Source organism: Cynocephalus volans, chromosome 5 (assembly GCF_027409185.1).
Source record: "Cynocephalus volans isolate mCynVol1 chromosome 5, mCynVol1.pri, whole genome shotgun sequence".
Classification (NCBI taxonomy): domain Eukaryota; kingdom Metazoa; phylum Chordata; class Mammalia; order Dermoptera; family Cynocephalidae; genus Cynocephalus; species Cynocephalus volans.
This window is the reverse complement of record NC_084464.1, coordinates 55,240,685-55,259,510: the sequence shown is the minus strand read 5'-3', so window position 1 is coordinate 55,259,510 and position 18,826 is coordinate 55,240,685. Positions and strand designations below refer to the sequence as shown.

General features: G+C 54.3%; 2 protein-coding genes across 2 annotated transcripts; one reads left to right on the top strand and one right to left on the bottom strand.

The window, feature by feature from the left end:
* The first annotated feature begins 1,349 nt into the window (after positions 1 to 1,349).
* Positions 1,350 to 8,504, top strand: TCTE1 (t-complex-associated-testis-expressed 1). Its single transcript, XM_063096141.1, has 4 exons — positions 1,350 to 1,626; positions 2,596 to 3,164; positions 6,507 to 6,956; positions 8,295 to 8,504. The coding sequence occupies exons 1-4, from the start codon at positions 1,350 to 1,352 to the stop codon at positions 8,502 to 8,504; spliced, it is 1,506 nt and encodes a 501-aa protein (XP_062952211.1).
* Positions 8,505 to 12,107: 3,603 nt separating this feature from the next.
* On the bottom strand, positions 12,108 to 17,367 carry TMEM151B (transmembrane protein 151B). The gene is made up of 3 exons (XM_063096097.1): positions 17,248 to 17,367; positions 14,548 to 14,988; positions 12,108 to 13,235 (listed from the first exon to the last, which is right to left on the bottom strand). Exons 1-3 carry the CDS (start codon positions 17,365 to 17,367, stop codon positions 12,108 to 12,110), a joined length of 1,689 nt encoding a protein of 562 aa, XP_062952167.1.
* Between the last annotated feature and the right edge of the window lie 1,459 nt (positions 17,368 to 18,826).

The following is an 18,826-nucleotide window of genomic DNA, read 5'->3' as shown; positions in this document are numbered from 1 at the left end:
TCCGTCTTCTGTCTTCAGCCCCAGATTTAGCTGCCTTCTCACCTCCCACGCCTGCCCACTGCTGTCTGGAATGCTGGGAGGCTGGGAGAACTAGAAGGAAGACTGGGATGGGGAGATGGATGGGAGAGAGCCCAGAGTCCAAGCCATCAGAGGGGATGATGGCAGGACAGGGCATGGGTCTGGTTCCCCTCTCCTCTCTCTCTCAACCTGCACTGCCCAGAATGTCAGTCACAAGCGCAATGTGCCTATTGAACCGTCAGATTTTGTTGGCTTACTATGAAAACATATATGTAAAATATCTTATTAATAATTTAAATATTGATTACATATTTAAATGATAATATTTTGGATATACTGGGTTAAATATATGACTAATTTCATCCATTTCTCTTTGTTTTGTTTTGGGTTTTTTTGGCAGTTGACTGGTATGGGGATCTGAACCCATGACTTTGGTGTTATAAGGCTACACTCTAACCAACTGAGTTAACTGGCAAGCCCCAATTCTTTACTTTTTTAATGTGGGAACTAGAAAATTTTAAATAACATAATATGACTTGCATTTTGTCTTCCATTATTTTTCTCTTGGCCAGTGCTGTTCTCAATCCCTTTCTCAGGGGTCAGGTAGTTGCTGTTCTATAAAATACTTAGTGCAGGGAGCTGTTTTGAATGAATAGTTCTTTATTATACCTTGGTCTTTTGGCAATACACAACCTCACCCCTCACCCTCAGAGGGTGTACCGTGTAGGTTTCAGAGTATGAACTTGATAGACTGAGTTTAAATTCATCCTTGTTATTCATAAGCTGTATGACATTGGGCAAGTCAATGAACCTCTCTGTGCTTCAATTTCCCATCAGAAAAATGGGAATATGAGTGCTATCTCAAAAAGGCTCCTGTGAAAATAAATGAACTAATAGGCATAAAGTACTAAAAAGTGTGTCTGGCACATACTAAAATTTTGGTCTGCTCCTCTACAGTTTCATGTGTCAGACAATATACTATGCCTTTGTATACATTATTTTATTCACTCCTCCAAAGAATCCTACTGTTAACTGTTACCTTCATTTCACAAAGGCAGTATCTGAAATTCAGAGAGGTTCAGTAACTTGCTCAGGGCCAAACAGCTAGTCAGTGAGGTTTGCTCCTGATCTGCTCCACTCTAGAAATTTAACCCTAAGCACCACTCTATGCTCTCTCTTGGTAAATGCCCACCAAGACCCTCCAAAGTAACACCTCTACCCTCTTCCTCTTGCTCCAGGTTCCCAGCTGCATCAAGAACCTGCCAGTCTGAGAGGCTTCCTGTCACAAGGTCACCAAAGCACTACCTGCCCCTCCATTGCCAGCCCCCAGCATGCAGGACACCCTAACGACACCGACACTGTCAGCCCGTAGCCGGTCCTCAGTCTCCACCCAGGACCGGTCCTCCACTGTAGGGCAAGCTTCAAACACAGGCCAACCACCCTCAAAGCCATCAGTTGTGACACTCCCTGCAAAGTCCAAGAACCCCAATTCTGGGGCCAAGTTGCGTCGGATGCGCCGGATCATTGCTGAGGATGCTGAATGGTCACTGGCCATTGTGCCCCTCCTCACTGAGCTCTGCATTCAGCACATTGTCAAGAACTTCCATAGTGAGTCTGTCCCTGCTTTGGGTGGGAAGGGGAAGGCCAGGAGTGGGCACTGCCTGGAGCCGAGGCCTCAGAAGCTGGGTCCTGGGGCAGCCCCTGCCCTCCCACACGGCATCCTCACACCCACTCAACATTTCCCTTCCACCAGGGCCAGGACAATTTTTCCCACTGTCCCCACTTCCAGGCCCCACCAGACTCCCACCCATACTGTGTCCTCCATGCCTATGCCCTCTCCTTGCCTTTTTGACCCTCTTCATCAAAACCCAGCCCAAACCATATTTACCTCCTCCTCCCGAAAGCCCTCCCTGGTTAGCCACCCTCCACTCCGATGGAGTCTTCCATGTCATGTATGGGTTCTTAGTTTGTTCTGTACTATACGCTCTGTAATATTAATCCTTCCCAAGGGTGAGTTGTTGGCCTCTCCTGCCAGATGGGACAGGACATTTTGCCTACAGCAACTATCACCACCTGACCTAGTACATATTTGTTTTATATGTTTATTGTCTGCCTCCCCTCACTAGAATGTAAACTCCAAGAGAAAGGGACTTCCTCTGTTTTGTTCACTCATATCTCTAGCACTTAAAATAGTGTCTGGCACATAGTAGGTGCTCAGGAAATTTTGTTTTGAAATGAATGAATCAAATCAGGTTGGGAGCCTCTGAAGTCAAGGACTGTCTTCTCCATCAGAACAGGTTGGACCTGAGATTCTTCCCCAGACTGGGAGCTTCCTGAGACCAGATGTTGAGATGTCCACCTTCAGGCAGGGGACACCCCAAAGCCAGGGGCTGTGTCTCCCCCTTCAGATTGAGCCTCCCTGAGAGCAGAGTCTGTCACTCCTCTCAGACTGGAGCTCCCTGAGGGTAGGGGAGGGTTTTCCCTTTCCTCAGCATCCCCAGACAGTCCCAGCCTAGGGCATCATGTTGTGGTGTCCCTAACGCTGTGACCCCTACTTTCCTTTCTCTGTTCCCAAAGAAAACCCTATCCTGAAGCAGCTGCTCCCAGAGCACCAGCAGAAGGTCCTGGACCACCTGCCCCCAGACCTGCCGCTGGCTGTGACCGCCAACCTAATAGACAATGAGAGCTACTGGCGCCGCTGCTGCATGCAACGCTGGCCTGTGTGCCATGTGGCCAGGCATGGCGGCAGCTGGAAGCGCATGTTCTTTGAGCGGCACCTGGAGAACCTGCTAAAGCACTTTATCCCAGGCACCACGGACCCTGGGGTGATCCTCGATCTGCTGCCGCTCTGCAGGAACTACGTGCACAGAATCCATGTGGATCAGTTCCTCCCACCTGTGCGGCTACTGCCCCAGCCCTGGCCAGGGGACCAGTCAGACTCAGGCAGCGAGGGAGAGATGGAGGAGCCAGCCATAGGCCACTACCAGCTGGGTGATCTGGTGGCTAGCCTGAGCCGCCTGGAGGAGCTGGATCTGGTGTATGGTGTCAAAGACTGTGGCATGAACTTCGAGTGGAACCTCTTCCTCTTCACCTACCGTGACTGCCACTCCTTGGCGGCCACCATCAAGACATGCCACACCCTCAAGGTACCATCCACCACCCCCTCAGAGTCTCCCAGATTCCCCCTCCCCTCCTCTTCCTTCTCTATTACCATCTTCTTCCTTCCTTTTCCTTCTCATTCATTTACCTAGTGTTTTTTATGCATCCTGCATCAATCCACTAGGTTCTGGGGATGCAGAGATGAACAAGGCACTGAGCTCCCAGTTCATCAGCCATTACTCATGGAACGACCATCTGCACGCCAAGCCCTGTCCTAGGTTCTGAAGATACAACCATGAACAAATTATACCATTTGTGCCCTTTGGGGTTAACAGTCTGGTGGGATAAAAAGTGCTAACCTGGGCTGGCTGGTTAGCTCAGTTGTTTAGAGCATGGTGTTATAACACCAAGGTCAAGAGTTCAGATTCCCATACTGGCCAGCCTCCAAAAAAAAAAGAAAGAAAGAAAGAAAAGACAAAGGTGCTAATCAGCAATCATATAAACATAAAACTACAACTAGAATAAGGTTGACAGGTTTATCAAATAGAAATGCAGGGTGTCCAGTTACATATGAATTCCAGGTAAATGGCAAGTAATGTTTAGTACAAGTATGTTCCAAATATTCCATGGGACATACTTGTTTGTCTGAAATTTAATTTTAACTGGGCATCCTGTATTTTATCTGGCAACCCTAACTCGGGATGAATGCTATAAAGAAAAGATGTTCTTATGAGAGATTATAAAAGGGGCATTTGACCTTGCCAGGGAAGGCTTCCCTTAGCAAGTGTCACTTGCAAAGAGATTAGAAGGAGGAGTAGGAGTTATAGTCTAAGGGAAGAGGGAGGAACATTCCAGGCAGAGGGAGTGGGACATACAGGCCTTATGGGCAGGGTGGACATGGCCAGTTCACAGGACTGAAAGAGAAGGCAGTGTGGCAGGGTTGTGTTGGGGGACAGGGGTGGGATGAAGGAGGCAATCAGTCTGGACTCACTGGGTGAAGGAGGCCTCATAAAGGAGTTTGTCTTTATCCTTAGGAGCTCTAGGACACCATCCAAGGGTTTCAGGCATAAAGAAAGTAATATTACTGGATTTTATATATGAAAATATCACTCTATTTGTGAAGAATGCCCTGGGCAGGGCAGCAGTGGACATGGTAGATCACCATGGAGACCGTTGCCTAATCCAGGTGAAGACGAGGGTAGTTTGGACTAGGGTAGTGTGTGTGGAGATGGAGAGAAGTGGAGAGATTTAGGAGATATTCAGCAGTTGGTCCCGCTGGCATAAGGAAGATCTGGAAGAGAAGGAAGGAGGAGGAGATGTCAAGGCTTCTGGCTCATGAGACCAGATGGCTGCAGGGGCCATTTGCAGATACAGGCAATGTGGGAAGAGGACCAGTTTTGAGGGAAAAGAGCATGAGTTTCAGTTCAAGGCATCCCAGAGAAAAAGTCATTTCGTTAGTTGGTTGGAGGGTCTGAAGCTTGGCTGAGAGATCCAAACTGAATGTGGAAATGTGTGCCATCTTCATGAAGGTGGCAGCTGAAGCCCTGGATTTGGATGGAGTCTCATAAAGGAGAGCCAAAACCGAGACAAGAAGAGACTGGCATGTGGTCTTGGTGGAAGGAGAGCTTGCCAGGAAACCAGAGGGAGGAGGAAAAGGGGGACATGACATTGTGTCACAGAGCCAGAAGAGGGGCGTACTGTAAGTAGAGAGAGTGAGCAACGGGATGGAATGGAGCTGAAGACTGGATTTGGCCACATGGAGGTCACTGAAGGGGAGCTATTTCAGTGGAGTCCCGGAGCAGGGGCCAGATAGCAGCGGTTTATGGGGAGAGTGGGAAGTGAAGAATGGGGGGCTGTGATCAGCTATTTTGAGAACTTGACTGTGAAGGGGGAAAGATAGAGCAGTAATATGCAAAGATGAGGGCTTTGGGTTTTCTTAAGAAGAAACTTGCATATGTTAGAACCAGTATGAGGCTCCATCCAGTTGCAAGAAAGGAGTTGACTATAGGAGAAAGGCCACAGGTTCATTGACCAAGGAAGGTTCCTGAGAAGGCAGGAGGGGTGGCACCTAGGAGTGAGGTGGGGCGGTTGTGCTTGGGCAGAGGGGAGAGGGGATGTGGGGGGTAGCAGTGGTCTGTGTTTGATATCAGAAAATGAGGGGTTCTCATTCAACAGCTGGGAAGGCAGGAGGAGAGTTCACCTGCTAAAAGGGGGGCCCCACAGGGAGGCCCCCTTAAGTATGAGATGGCTGGGAAATGTTGAAATAGTCATTGTAAATTATGAGAGAGTGTTAGCCAGAGAAGTATAGTTGGATTGGCACACAGTTCCAGTGATACCAACCAGTTCCACCAAGTGACATTTTCTATCATGGCAGTTGCTTGGGCACAAGCATGGAGAAAATAAGAGATTGGGGTTGATCCAGGGTTGGCCTTTACCAGAACGATGCAATGAAAAGAGAAGAGACACAGGGCTGGCCTGTGGCTCACTTGGGAGAGTGCGGTGCTGATAATGCCAAGGCCACAGGTTCAGATCCCTATATAGGGATGGCCGGTTAGCTCACTTGGGAGAGTGTGGTGCTGACAACACCAAGTCAAGGGTTAAGATCCCCTTACCGGTCATCTTTAAAAAAAAGAAAGAAAGAAAAGAGAAGAGACACAAAGACTCCAAGCTGGCTAAGAGGGATGTGAAGAAGGGAGAGGACTGAAGGGTAGGGAAAGAGTAGAGGCCAGCCACAGATAGGTCTCTAGGGAGAGCGGAGCAGAACCAGCCCATGGGAAGGAGAGGGGAGGGCTCCCATGTACAATATTCATAAAGCTAGCCCCACCCTGTCCTTTATTCCTTCATCCCGTTGGTTTCCTGCTTCTCACCATCCCCCACTTTCTCCCTGGTTCCTGCCCTGGCAACCTCCTTCAGAGTTCCTCTCCTTTCCATGGTGGGTCTTAGCCAGCTGAGGAGGGCACAGTGTGGAGCTGGGGCATCAAACAGACCTGGATTCCAAACCTGCCTCCACAGCTCAGTCACTGTTGACTCTGGGCAAATGATGCAACTGCCCTGAGCCTCCACTTTCTACCTGTAAAATGGAGAGGACTCTCTTTTCATTAGGATACTGAGGGATAGAGATAATGGTTATGAAATGTTTGAGCAGCATACCTAACACATAGTTATTGCTCAATAAATGGTAGCCTTTCTACCCTGCTACCTGCCACCAATTCTGCACTACTCTGCCTTGCTGGGTAGGCCTGCCCCTCCCAAGAACCAGACAGGTGGCCAACACCAGGTGAGCAGAGTCTCACGCCTTTCTGTGGCTCCCTCCTCTACCTGCAGAAGGTAGGTAGGCAGCCAGATTATATCTAGCTGGCAGATGCTGTAGACCCTCTACCTGCCCGCAGATCTTCAGGCTGACCCGAAGCAAGGTGGATGACGACAAGGCACGCATCCTAATTCGCAGCCTCCTGGACCACCCAGTCCTTGAAGAGCTAGATCTGTCGCACAACCTCATTGGGGACCGTGGTGCACGCGGTGCTGCCAAGCTGCTGAGCCACAGCCACCTGCGTGTGCTCAACCTGGCCAACAACCAGGTGCGTGCGCTTGGTGCCCAGTCGCTGGCTCACGCTCTGGCACACAATACCAACCTCATCTCCCTCAACCTACGCCTCAACTGCATTGAGGATGAGGGCGGCCAGGCACTGGTCCATGCCTTGCAGACCAACAAGTGCCTCACCACACTGCACCTGGGTGGCAATGAGCTGTCTGAGCCCACCGCCACGCTCCTCTCCCAGGTGCTCTCCGTCAACACCACGCTCACCAGCATCAACCTGTCCTGCAACCACATTGGGCTGGTGAGCCACTGCTTCTGGGGCCTGTGTGTGGTAGGGGTGGAATCCAATTGCCATAGGGTACTTGCAGGATAACTGTTAAGACCACAGACTTTACATACTACATACTGCATTGAGTATGCATACATACCATGCTAAGGTATATATCCCAATATCCATTATTTTTTCTCTAATCCTCACAGTTATCTAATTATGAGTATTCTTAACCCCACATTCCACATGGAAAATTGAGTCTCAGAGAGGTTAGTGAATTGCCCAAGAGCATCCAGTCAGTAGAAAGTGGCAAGCTGTGATTCAAACCCAGGATTGAATGAAAGCCTGAGTCCTTTCTAATAGACAGCATCTTCCTCCCAAACTTTCTTGACCAAGTCAGGGAGAAAGAAATGTAACATACATGAACACCTAGTGAACATATACATAAATACAATATCATTGAAATTTACTTTTACTGCTTGTAATACTGATGTTTTCCTTTATATTCTTCTCTATTTTATTTTTAAAAACACTTCTGTGACCCATTAAATTAACTTTGCAACACACCACTGGGTCACAACCATAGAACAGCAGCATTCTGCCTCCCAACATGAAATTCTTTCACATGGACCCTAGCCCACCCAATCCAGAAGGGGCTAGAGCTGTGAGGACTGTTGAGGAGGGCCCTCTGTGTACACCAGTTAGGCCCTGAACCCTCGGCTAAACCTCACCATGAGACCAGTTTTTGGCTACAAGAGCTTAACCAGGAAATGGCTTAAATAGGAGGAATATTCAGTATGCCCCATAACCAGAAGCCCCAGGGTAAGGAGTTCTGGGGTTGGTAAACCCCTTGGCTCAGTGCCACCCTCTGCTCTGCCCCCACCCCCCTGGCCATGTGGCATGGCCTCTCGGGTGTTCCTTTCATGATCCCAAGATGGTTGCTGCAGTTCTGACATCTCACATAGGTCACATGCCCAGAGGCAGAAAAAGGGAAAACATCCCCTTCTGCTTCTTCTTTGTAGAATAAGATGAGTCTTCCCAGAAGCCACCCCTTCCAAACTTCTCCCTCACATCTTATTAGACAGTTTTGTCCCACATGTCCACGGCTGAACCAGAGAAATGGAATTACCATCATTGCCAGAGATCCATGTTTTTCAAGTCATTAAGATTGAGAAATCAATTTAGTGGGTTTTGTCCACCATTTTTTGAATGGAATGGATTAGAAAATAGAATATGTCGGTGTGCTGCACAAATAGATTAAGTATTGTTTTGTGAAACTTTTGTTTTAGTCACATCTCTAAGTAAATGAGTGTGTGTGATCCAGGGTAGTAATGTAAAATAACCCCTTCCCTTTCACCCCTCTCCCAGGACGGCGGGAAACAGCTCCTGGAAGGCATGTCAGACAACAAGACCCTCCTGGAGTTTGACTTGCGCCTGTCAGACGTAGCCCAGGAGAGCGAGTACCTCATTGCCCAGGCCCTCTGTGCCAACCGAGAAGCAGCCCGCCAGCGGGCCTTGAATCCCAGCCACTTCATGTCACCGATCACTGCCAGTGGCCCTGAGAACTCTGTGGGCTAAGATGGGGGACAGGGCTAGGGCTGTGACCTGATGTGGGTCACTGTCCCAGCCCCATCCTTCCTTTCATGGCCCTGCCATGCCTTACAGAGTGTCACACTGGTTCAGAGGGGTTAGGAAAGGGGAGACCACAAATACCTTGGAGTGAGTGATCAAGGGTTGAATGGGGAAAGAAGCGAAAAAGGGAAGGGAGCCTGGGATAGGGGAGGATGGGGTATGAAGTGGGGACCCAGCCCCTGTGCCCAGGGAGAGGGTATTACTGGACCCCTGCAAATGACGAGTTTCTTCCAGTAATAGGGAAGTCAGAGGTTGCTGAGGGACTATGCCTGCCCAGACTCTCCTGGGGGGATCTGCCCACTTTCCTGACCCCCTTTCCCACCATTTTCCTCCCTACCAAACAGATCCCTGACCTTCAAACACACACACACACACATTCCTCTGGCTACAGCACAGCTATGCCTGGCTCTTTCTGCCACCCTCTCCCCTGCAAATGTCACCTCCTTGTTGCTTGATTCTGTTTTAAGTGATCCAGTTGTATAGACCACACTATCCTCTAATCCCCCAACCTGGGAAGAGGACAACAGAGGTGACAGAAGGGGCTCAAACCCAGTGCCTCCCTTGGTGAGGCAACTGTAGATGATGACTGCTAGGGAAGGGTGGCACTACCCCTGCCATCCACCCCAGGGAGCTTCTTGGGAAGGGAGGCAGGAGGGAAGAAGTGCCACACCAGGAAGGGAAGTCAGTGAGTCATCCGCAACTTTATTATCCACCAGTTTGATATGTACAATCTCTGCGCTTGGAAATCCATGACAGAAAGGCCACAGTGTGATGCACCCAATTGACAGAGACCTGTCTTTTCCCCAGCCAGGCCCAGCCCAGCCCACAAGCCCTTGGTCCCCAGGACACATGGAGCCTCCCAGGTGCTCCCCATGAGTCCCCATCACTCTGTGGCTGCCCACCCTGGGGCCACATCCCAGGAATCACAGCAGCCCACAGGGCCACCAGAGGCCCTGACTGATGGGAGTTAGGCTAAGCCCCACCTACCATCCTCCTTGGGTTCAGTGGCCCAGAGCCTCCAAACCCACAGGGGTGTCTGCTCTCCAGGGACTCCTTCTAACAAATAGGTGCTGAGCAGAGCACCCAAGGGGGCTTGAGAATGACTGCATGTGGGTGCCTGTCCAGGCAACCTACAATCTGTGCCTAACACCCTCTGACAGTTCCAGAGTGCAAACATGTAGGTGTGCGGGTGTGTGAATGTGTGTGTGTGTAGCCACAGCTGCTTGCAGAAGTTCTAATTAGAGAAACAAGAACATTCAGTGTAAAGTTTAATTTTAGAGATTAATTAATTTTCTGGTTTTTATTTTCCCTGGAAATCAATAAAGCTACCAAGAAAATAGATCAAAGAATTGGTTTCTCTCTTGTCTGTGCGTGTGTGGGAGTGAGGCTGTCTGTGTGAGAAAACCTAGGCAGAAATGGTCAATACAGGCGAAAATAATAACAGGGCCCCCCTCCCCTCTTCGGAGACCAGGCTCTGTCTCATGAACAGGCCTGAGCGAGGAGGAACTGAGTTTCTCCCTCCTTGGAGCCAAAGGCTTCCCCCACACAAGGGCATGACATCCACGTGCCAGCATGCCAAGAACTGAGGCCTGAGGCCCCAACTCACCACCTGCACCTCACAGATGTCCCTTCAGATGAAAGAGTAGTGCTCCAACCTCCAGGCCACTGAGGAGCACAGACTCAGGGGCCAGGTGGGCACTGCTGCCCAGGAAAACCTTGTGGGCAGCTGTTCCCTGCTGCCCAAGACTCCCCCCTCCCAGCCCCTTCCCCCTTATTCGGCCATCTCTGCGCAAAAGTAAAGCTCAACCCCTTGATGAGCCAGGGGCTATGGTGTCCCCACAATTTGGGCCCCCCATGTCCTCCTGGGAAGGAGGGAAGGGGAGCCAGAGGCAATGTTGCATAGGTGGAGGCCATGCCCATTAGCAGCTGCAGGCCTGGCTGGAGGAAGATGGCAGGGGCTAACGGAAGGGACAGGGGAGTTCTGATGGCTCAGGCCAAGTGAGAAGCAGCAGGGGTAAGCGATGCCCGGGTGGCCCAAGGCTTATCCTCTCTAGCCTGAAATATGAGCTCAATCCCTGGGCGCTAAATCTGCTGGGAAAACTTTAGCCAGGGAGCTGGGAGGGGGGTTGCACACAGACATGCACACCAAAGCACATTGGGGTAGAGGTGGGCGGGGAGGGCACGGGGAGAGGAGGCGGTGTCAGAGCTTCAGGGGAACAGGACATGGGGCCAGCGCCCTGGGGTGGTGGCAGGATGCCCCTTTGAAGACCCTGGGACACAAAGCAGGGCTTCAGCTTATGGGACATGGGAGAATGAGTCAGTCAAAGTCTAGAGAATTCTGCCTCTGACGCTGCCACTGGAATTGAGTATTTCTCCAGCTGGGGCTTATGACAATGTCCTCAGCCCCGCAGGGGCATGTGTGAAGGTCAAGCACACTCCACTCATTCCCACAGGTCTAGGGGAGGCAAGGGCTGCTCCCCACAGACACCCGCACCTTTGGAAGTCCTTTCACTCTACCCTCCACTGCCTTCTCCTTTTTTACTCCCATCTGCTTCCAGAGCTCCCCGTTGTCACCCCCAGGTCTCATGCTTTCTCCATGTAGTCACTCACCCTGGCCAGCTTTGACGAGTGCCATCTGGGTGGCATCTCACCCTCTCTAAAGGCAGTATCCACCCAGAACCCCAGTGAGAAGGCTTCTGAGAGGCTGCAGAGTCTGGAGGAAAGACCGAGGTACACTGCCCTCCACAGTTTACCTGCCCTTCCCCCTGCACCTTGGCAACAGCGAGCTCTTCAGAGCCAGGGAGAGGGAGGTGTGATGTCTGTGGGGCGAGCACAGTCCCTCCAGGCCCCGGACTCCTGGGGCCTGGTGAGATAAACAACCACGGAGGAAGTGGCAAAAAGGAAACCCCAGTCTTTGGGTCCAGCGCCAAGAGGAAGACAGCACACGTCCACGGCGCTGGGATGGAGTACTGGGGCTGACACCTAGCCCGGTCCGCAGACCCACTGAATTCATCAGCTGGTTGGAAGCCAGCCCTGCTGGTCACCACACCACCGCCCCCTCACAGAGACAGGCCCCAGTGGGGAGAGGCCACAGGCGAAGGAAAGCCCCAAGTTCCCTCCCCCACAGCCTCTGAACCTCCTAGCTGCACAGCGAGGGCCTCTCATTTGTGACGAGACTCAACGTGGGTCCCATAGCACAGCTGACAAATAAGTCAGAAAACCCGCTGAAAGACTGGACAGGAAATCTCGCGTGTGCATGTAGGAAAGGGAGGTGTCCCTTAGGAATTCAGGGGTGGGGCTGGAAGAGACGACTCTGCCAGGGTGGGATTCTCGGGGAGCTACCGACCCCCTCCCACCTGTCTATGTACAGGGATGGCGGGGGTCCCAGCCCCATCGGGGTCAGTCCGAGGCGCCCTCACCAACCCCCACCCTGCCGCCATACCCGGCACAGCCTCAGCCACCAGCGTGATTTGCCCCGCTACGCTCAGGGAGCACAGTCCGGCGAGAGGCAGGTGGGAGCACGGCCCGGGCCTCTCCAGGGGCCAGAGGTCACAGTGAGGTCTCTACGCAGGAGCCGTGGCGGTGCAGCGGCCGATGGCTGTGGCCCAGACACCCCTCCTGCCGGTGGACGATGAGGACGGGGAAATAAAGAGCGTCGTGGTAAGGCGGCGGCGGCCCGGCCTCCTCCTCGTCGTCGTCCTCGTCGTCCCCCATGCTGGCCTGGCTCGACAGCCGCGTCTGCTCCGTGGGGCAGCTCGCCTCGTTGACGCTGCCGCTCCGGCTGCGCCACAGACAGCTGCGCCGAGAGCCATAGAGACGGCCCAGCGAGAAGCGGCTGCCCCCGCAGCCCGCGCCGCCGCCGGGCCCCGGGCCGGCCCGCGGGCTGGCGCAGATGCTCAGGGCGCTGCGCGAGAAGATGGACGAGCTGCTGACGGCGCGCTGGCAGTGCTCGCAGCTGCGCCGGTACGGGGCCACGCCCGCCGCGCCCGGGCCGCCCACCCCGCCGTAGCGGCACGAGGGCGCGTAGCCGCCGCCCGCCGCCCCGCCGCAGCGCGCCCCCAGCCCGGCCAGGTCCATGAGCACCGCCTCCGAGTAGCTGGGCACCAGTTGCTGGTTGGAGCGGATGTGCCACTCTAGCTCCGTGCTGTCCACCGTGTTGACCCGCGGCAGGCGGTGGGTGAGCGGGGGCAGCAGCTCGTCGCTGGGGCTGAGGCCGCCGCCCGCGCTGCTCGCCGAGCCCGGGCCCTCCAGGCCGAAGAGCTTCTCCACGTGGTAGTGCGCGTAGGCCGTGCGGTACTCGGACAGCACGCGCAGCGGCCACGACAGCGTGAGCAGCGCCGCGGCCCAGAAGGCGGACGAGCAGGCGTACCACGGCGGCCTGGCCGGGTCCGGGAAGGCCACCATGAACTCGCGGAAGTCCACATTCTTGAGGTGCATGCCCTCGCGCGCCTCCATGTAGTCGTCCAGACCCTCGTTCTCGGCGAAGAAGCGCGCGCGCTGGCACAGGTACGTGTTCTCGGCCTCCACGCTGGCGAAGCTGAAGCACTTGGTGAAGCGCAGCCGCGTGGCCGGCGCGCCCTCCAGCCCCACCAGCGCCTTGGACACGTCGCGGACGCCGCAGCGCGCGTAGTCGAACTCGGCCTCGGCCACGTGCGTGTTGACGCGCTCGTGGTAGACCTGCGGCATGGGGCGGGGAGGCAGCCGGAGTGGCCAGGAGCCAGTGCCGCCCAGTCCACTTCTGTCTGCTCACCCTCACCCGCCCCGTGGCTGCTCTTAGAGCATTTGATCAGAGCGTGATGTTGTAACACCACGGTCAAGGGTTCTGATCCCCGTACACGCCAGCCACCCCCCAGAAAACAAAAAAACAAAACCCTAAACCTGTCCCGGAGTAGGATCTTACCATCTGGTTTATAAAGCATCCGAGGTCCTCAGCTTAGTGAGTTAGAGATGAGGGCTGGACGAGAACCCAGCCCTACCTGTGTGCATTCAACTTTTAATTAAGCACTGCTTCCTCTAGGGTCAAATACTGGCCATGAACTGCCCCTCTGGCCTGCCTCATCCTTTTGCCACTGCCTCTGTTGTCCCATGCTGTCCCCATATCACCACGAACAGCCTCTCTTCCCTTTTCAAAGTGTTTCCAAATGGGCTCTCCAGAGAATCTCCCTGATGAATTCTGTCCCTAGTCTCCCTCTTCCAGCCTTGCTATCACTCAGTCTTCTTCCTGCTTCTCACAGGCCAGAGGCTCTGTCTACCCATCCAAATACTGAATTAGAGATCACCCGAATCTGGGAACATCTCCTCCTCCTCCAGGTCCCCAACGCGTCCAGGAGGTATCCTGGTGCGTCCAGGAGGTGCAGATTGACCTGCTGACTCTCCATAAGTCCTACCACTCTCACCTCGTCTGGGAGCCTTGGAGTTGGGATCCAGGAACCTGGGTTTGAGTCTAGCACTACTGCTTAGGAGCTGCAGACCTTGTTCAAATCAGTAAGTTTAGATCTCTCCCTGTGAAAGAGAGCTTGGTAGCAGTCACCTCACTGAACAGGCATGCTGTGATGCCATGGGAAGTCATCTCCAACTCTTAAGGCACTAAACAGACCCATTAATCGCTAAACAGTATTGATCCTGGAGCCAGACTGCTTGTGTTTGAGTGCCATCTCCACCACATACTAGCTATTTGACCTTGGACACCTCTCCAAGCCTCAATTTCCTCATGTGTAAAAGGGGGTAATACTTACCTCATAGGATTATTATGAAGGTTAAATAAAATGATTTAATATTTGTAAAGTACTTAAAACAGAGCCTGGCTTCCGGTTGGCATTTGCTGTTACTATTGTGGTGGTTACCCTCCTGTCGCAGTGCCCATGGAGCACACTGCTGCTTTGTGCTCCCCTCCTCCCCTGGGGGAGAGGAGGGGGGGCAGGGGAAGTGAGGCAGAGTCCAACACCACCCCCCATCTTGAAAGGGCCTCCACTCTTCTCCAGCCCCTCACCTGGGTAGTAGTGTAGGCGTCTCCGTTGCGGTAACGGGTGACCTGGCGGGTGCGGCGCACATAGTGGTAGCTGATGGCCTTCCACCAGATGCAGGGCGTGGCTTGCTGCATGCGGCCCACTCGCTCCCGCACGCTGCTCACGTCCACACGGTGCTGCAGCTCATGGCGGGCTTGGCAGTGCCAACACTCCACCAAGTAGACGGCATACAACATGAGCAGGAAGGCCAGGGGGATGTAGACATAGCCATTGGAGCAGGGGCTGTCATGGTACATGAGACTGTTGCCCTGGTAGGCGCTGCTGAAGGTGAGGCGTGTCACCGTGGTGACATGGCACCAGGCCACTGCCCCCAGGCAGCCGTACATGAGCAGCGAGAGCAGGAGGCACTTCCAGTGGGACTCACGGCAGAGGGATTTGGTGAAAGAGGGCTGGATGGGACGCTGCTGCTCAGATGGGCAGGGACGGCCGAGGTGAGTGGGAAGTGAGACAGAGCGGGCAGGACCCAGCACAGAGATGGAGGCAGGGATGGAGGGGCAGAGGCCAGCACCAGAGATGACAGAGATACAGACAAGGATGTGGAAAGAAAAGGTAAGGCCGAGATGGAAGCCAGGGACCAGAGATAGATGCAGAGGTGACCAAGGGAAAGCCATGAGGACAGGAAAAGGGACCAAATGCCAGTGCAGCACAGTGCAGAGAGAGATACATCCCAAGAAGCAGAGAGGGAGCCAAGCCAGAGATGGAGGCCCAGAGGCAAGAAGACACACATGGATAGTATGGCACCAAGAGACAGTCCAAAGACAGGCACAAAGATGGGCAATAAAACAGGAAAAGGTACGGATGGGGAAGATGGGGAAGGACAGACAGGCATCAGCAAAGGCAGGTCCCCAGCCCAGACCCCTTCCAGGTGTTCCAGGAAAGGGAGGAGTGATCCACTGACATCACCTCCCCTCTTAACAGATGGGGCCTTTGCTGCTTCCTGATTCTTTCAGTCCTACGATTTAGAGGAGCCACTCCCCTTTGACCTGTCCACCTCTCTAACCCTCACAGACAATTAGCCTAATATCTCCTTTGGAAGAAGGCCCCCAGGGAACCCAGGCCCTGTCTCATTCCCCACTTTCTGGACCCCAGTTCCCCTATGAGTCTCCCCCTCCTGCACCCTGACATTCTTCCTCTCTGTTCTAGGATGTGAAGGAGGGGGCCGGAGTCCCTGAGCAGAAGGCAGTCCAGGAGGAGGTATTCAAAAGGGCACAGGCATGTGGCTAAGGAGAGGATGAGGATAGGGCATGTGGGACAATGGGGGTAGAGAGCAAAACACTTGAAGCCCAGCCATTTGTCAACAGAAAACGATTTTTGGTTTTCTCCTGGGGCCTGTCTGTTAAAGTACTTGGCACATTCTATTCTGTAGTTGACCCAGTGAGTTGTTTATTTGTCTGGCTCCCCACTAGACTGGGTGCTCCTGAGGGCAGAGCCCATGCCTCATCCTCTTTGCATTATGGGTGCCTACCATGGTGCTGGCACCCAGCAGCTACATAGTAAATGAGTACTGAGTTTAATTTCTCCTGGTGGCCTGTTTTCCCACACTTCCTCCCTGCTGTCTAGCTTTAGTAATCCCCAACCCCCAGCACACACACCCTCCTGCTGGGATCCTGACTTATCCTCTGGATTCCTCAGGTTCCTCAGGCTGACCTGGAGGCCAGCCAGGGAAGAGAGAAAAGGGTGGAAATGAAGGTCTTAGTAACAGGCCCTTCCTGAATCTGTACTTCTAGATTCAGCAGGCCCTGAATCTAGAAGTATGGATAGGTAGATGAGTTAAGTAATAGCACACAGTACATACCCACAGGGAGATTAGCCTTTTGGGGAGCTATGTCCTTGGGAAGTGTGTGCTTACGTGCACCTTTGTGTGCCCCCCTGGTTGTGTGCTTGTCCCGATGTGAGCACATCTGAAAGGGTCTCTACCTGCATGTCCGTCCCTACTTTGTGTGCCTCTGCCCTAGTGCAGTGTTCATGTGTGTGCACAAGTATGCATGAGAGACGGGGTTTAGGGGGGAGGGTGCTCCTAGTACTTTCCTCAGTCTCTTTGTCTTCAGTCCAGAGGACTGAAGAGTAGGGCCCCAAACTAGAGATATGCTCAGTACCAAGGCTCTGAAGGATTCCTGGGGCTTAGGGCCCGGTAGGGGGAGGAGCAGGGGTATTGGGAGAGAAGGTGCACCCCTCCACACACGCACACTCCCAGTGACCCCGGAGGGATCCCCTCTGTACACATATGACCTTCTTAGGGCCCCAACTCAGGTAACACGACTACTTCCCCATGGTACCCTCCTGGCTCTGTAGCCCCTGCAAGTCGCCCTTCTTGGCCTTCAAGGTAGCATAACCCTCCGCGAGACAGGATCCTCGCCGCCATCCCCACCCTGGGTGAGCCTAGCCCCCGCTCTCATCCGCCAGGGTTCTGCGAGGCTCCGCCCCTAGGCCCCTCCCCCTGCCCGGGACCCCTGAGCCCCGCCCCCCACGCGGCCCCTTCCCCGCCGCCGCGGACAGCTCCTGCGGCCGGTGGGGGCGGCGGCGTGGGACTGCGGCTGCGGCGGCCGGCTCGGGGTGCGGGGCGCCGGCCGCGCTGCGGCGGAACCAGCGGGGGCCGCGCGCGGCGGGGGGATGGGGGACCCTGCTGCGGCCGCGCCCAGGGAAGGGGCGCCCCCGGCTCTCACCTCCTCTCGGGCGGGGCCCTCGTCCGCCGCCGCCGCTGTGGGCTCCTCCGGGACCCCGGGGCCGCCACCGCCGCCGCCGCCGCCGCCGCTCTCTCCCGCGGCCGAGCCAGGGGGGGACATGGCGTAGAGGGGGCGCGTCGAGCTCAGGACCTCCCGGGGAACTGCGGGGGACCGGGGGCATCCTGCGCGGGCCCTGGGGAAGGGGCAGGAGGGGGCGGGGCCCTCGCTGCTCCCCACCCCCCGTCGGGGGGAGGGGATCTGGAAAGGGCACCAGAGGTAAGGGGCTAAGGGCTGAGGTTGGGGGGCAGGCGGGGGGGGCCGGGTCGGGGGGGCCGGGGCCGGGTGCGGGTGTCACCTTGAGGCCCTCGCGGCGCCGCTCCGCCTCCCGCCCGCTCCCGCCGCCGCCTTTTGTCTGAGCCGAGCTGGAGCCAGCGCGCCCCCCTTCCTCCCAGCGCTGCCGAGCCCCGCCCCCGGCCCCCCAAACTCCGCCTTCCCCAAGCCTACCTAATAACCATCTCCCAAAGCGGAGAAGCAACAGGGGCTCCCCACATTCCTTCCCTGATCCCGACCCTGCTCCGCGCACCTCCCTCCCGCCCATCCTGGGAAGATCTCTGCCGCACCTCCTCCCCATCTATCCTCCGTGGAGGGGGTCCCTCCCCACGCCTAGTGCCTGCAAGTTCCTGGGGCTGAGGGGTGGGGAGGGGAAATTGAGGAGTCTCTGAACCCTAGGAAGGTCCTTATCCCCAGTTGCGTGCTAAAGGGTTAAGGCAGGAACCAGACTTCGAGAGGGATGGAGTAGATTAAAAGGGAAGAAACTGAAGCTAGATTGAGAAAGGACTAACAGAGGACAGAGGGGAGGACATTGGAACTGGCTTTCATGGAACCATCTTCCTTCCCCAGAAGAACAACCCCAGAGAAGTGGTGAAGTATGTGCAATGCCCCACACTGGAGGTCAGGAAACCTGAATTCTAATTCTTAAACTTGGCTCTGACAATAATGAGTTGTGTGACCTTGGGCAAGTGCCTTCCCTTCTCTAAACCTTAATTTCCTCATCTGTGCAGTGAGGAAGTTGACTGGACAATCTCTAAGGCTCTGACCTATGGGCGTAGGAGGCAAAGGCACAAACCACAGGACAGGCTGAGTGACTGCAGGCAGCCTAACCCTTCCTGCCATTCATCCCCTCTGCTCTTCCCAGCATCCCCTAGACAGACAGGAGGGAAATTGAACATTCATTCATTCATTCATGGATGCATCCATTCATTTTTCAATAAACAGGTATGAGACACCTACTCTGTACCCTATATAGAAATGAAACACAATTTCCTACCTCCAAAGAGCACAGTCTTATGGGGAGGGGAGGACAAGGAAACCAGTCATGATAGAATGTGATAAATGTCATGGATGATCAATCTGTGTGTGCACAGTCACTGTGGAATCCTACTATGTGTCATTAGGGTCTTTGACATATAGTAACTATTCTCCCCGTTTACCCACAGGGTACCAAGGCAGAGGGAGGGTGAGTGACATACTCAAGGTCACCTGTTAGCACTCACATAGCTAGTCCTAACATTCAGATCTT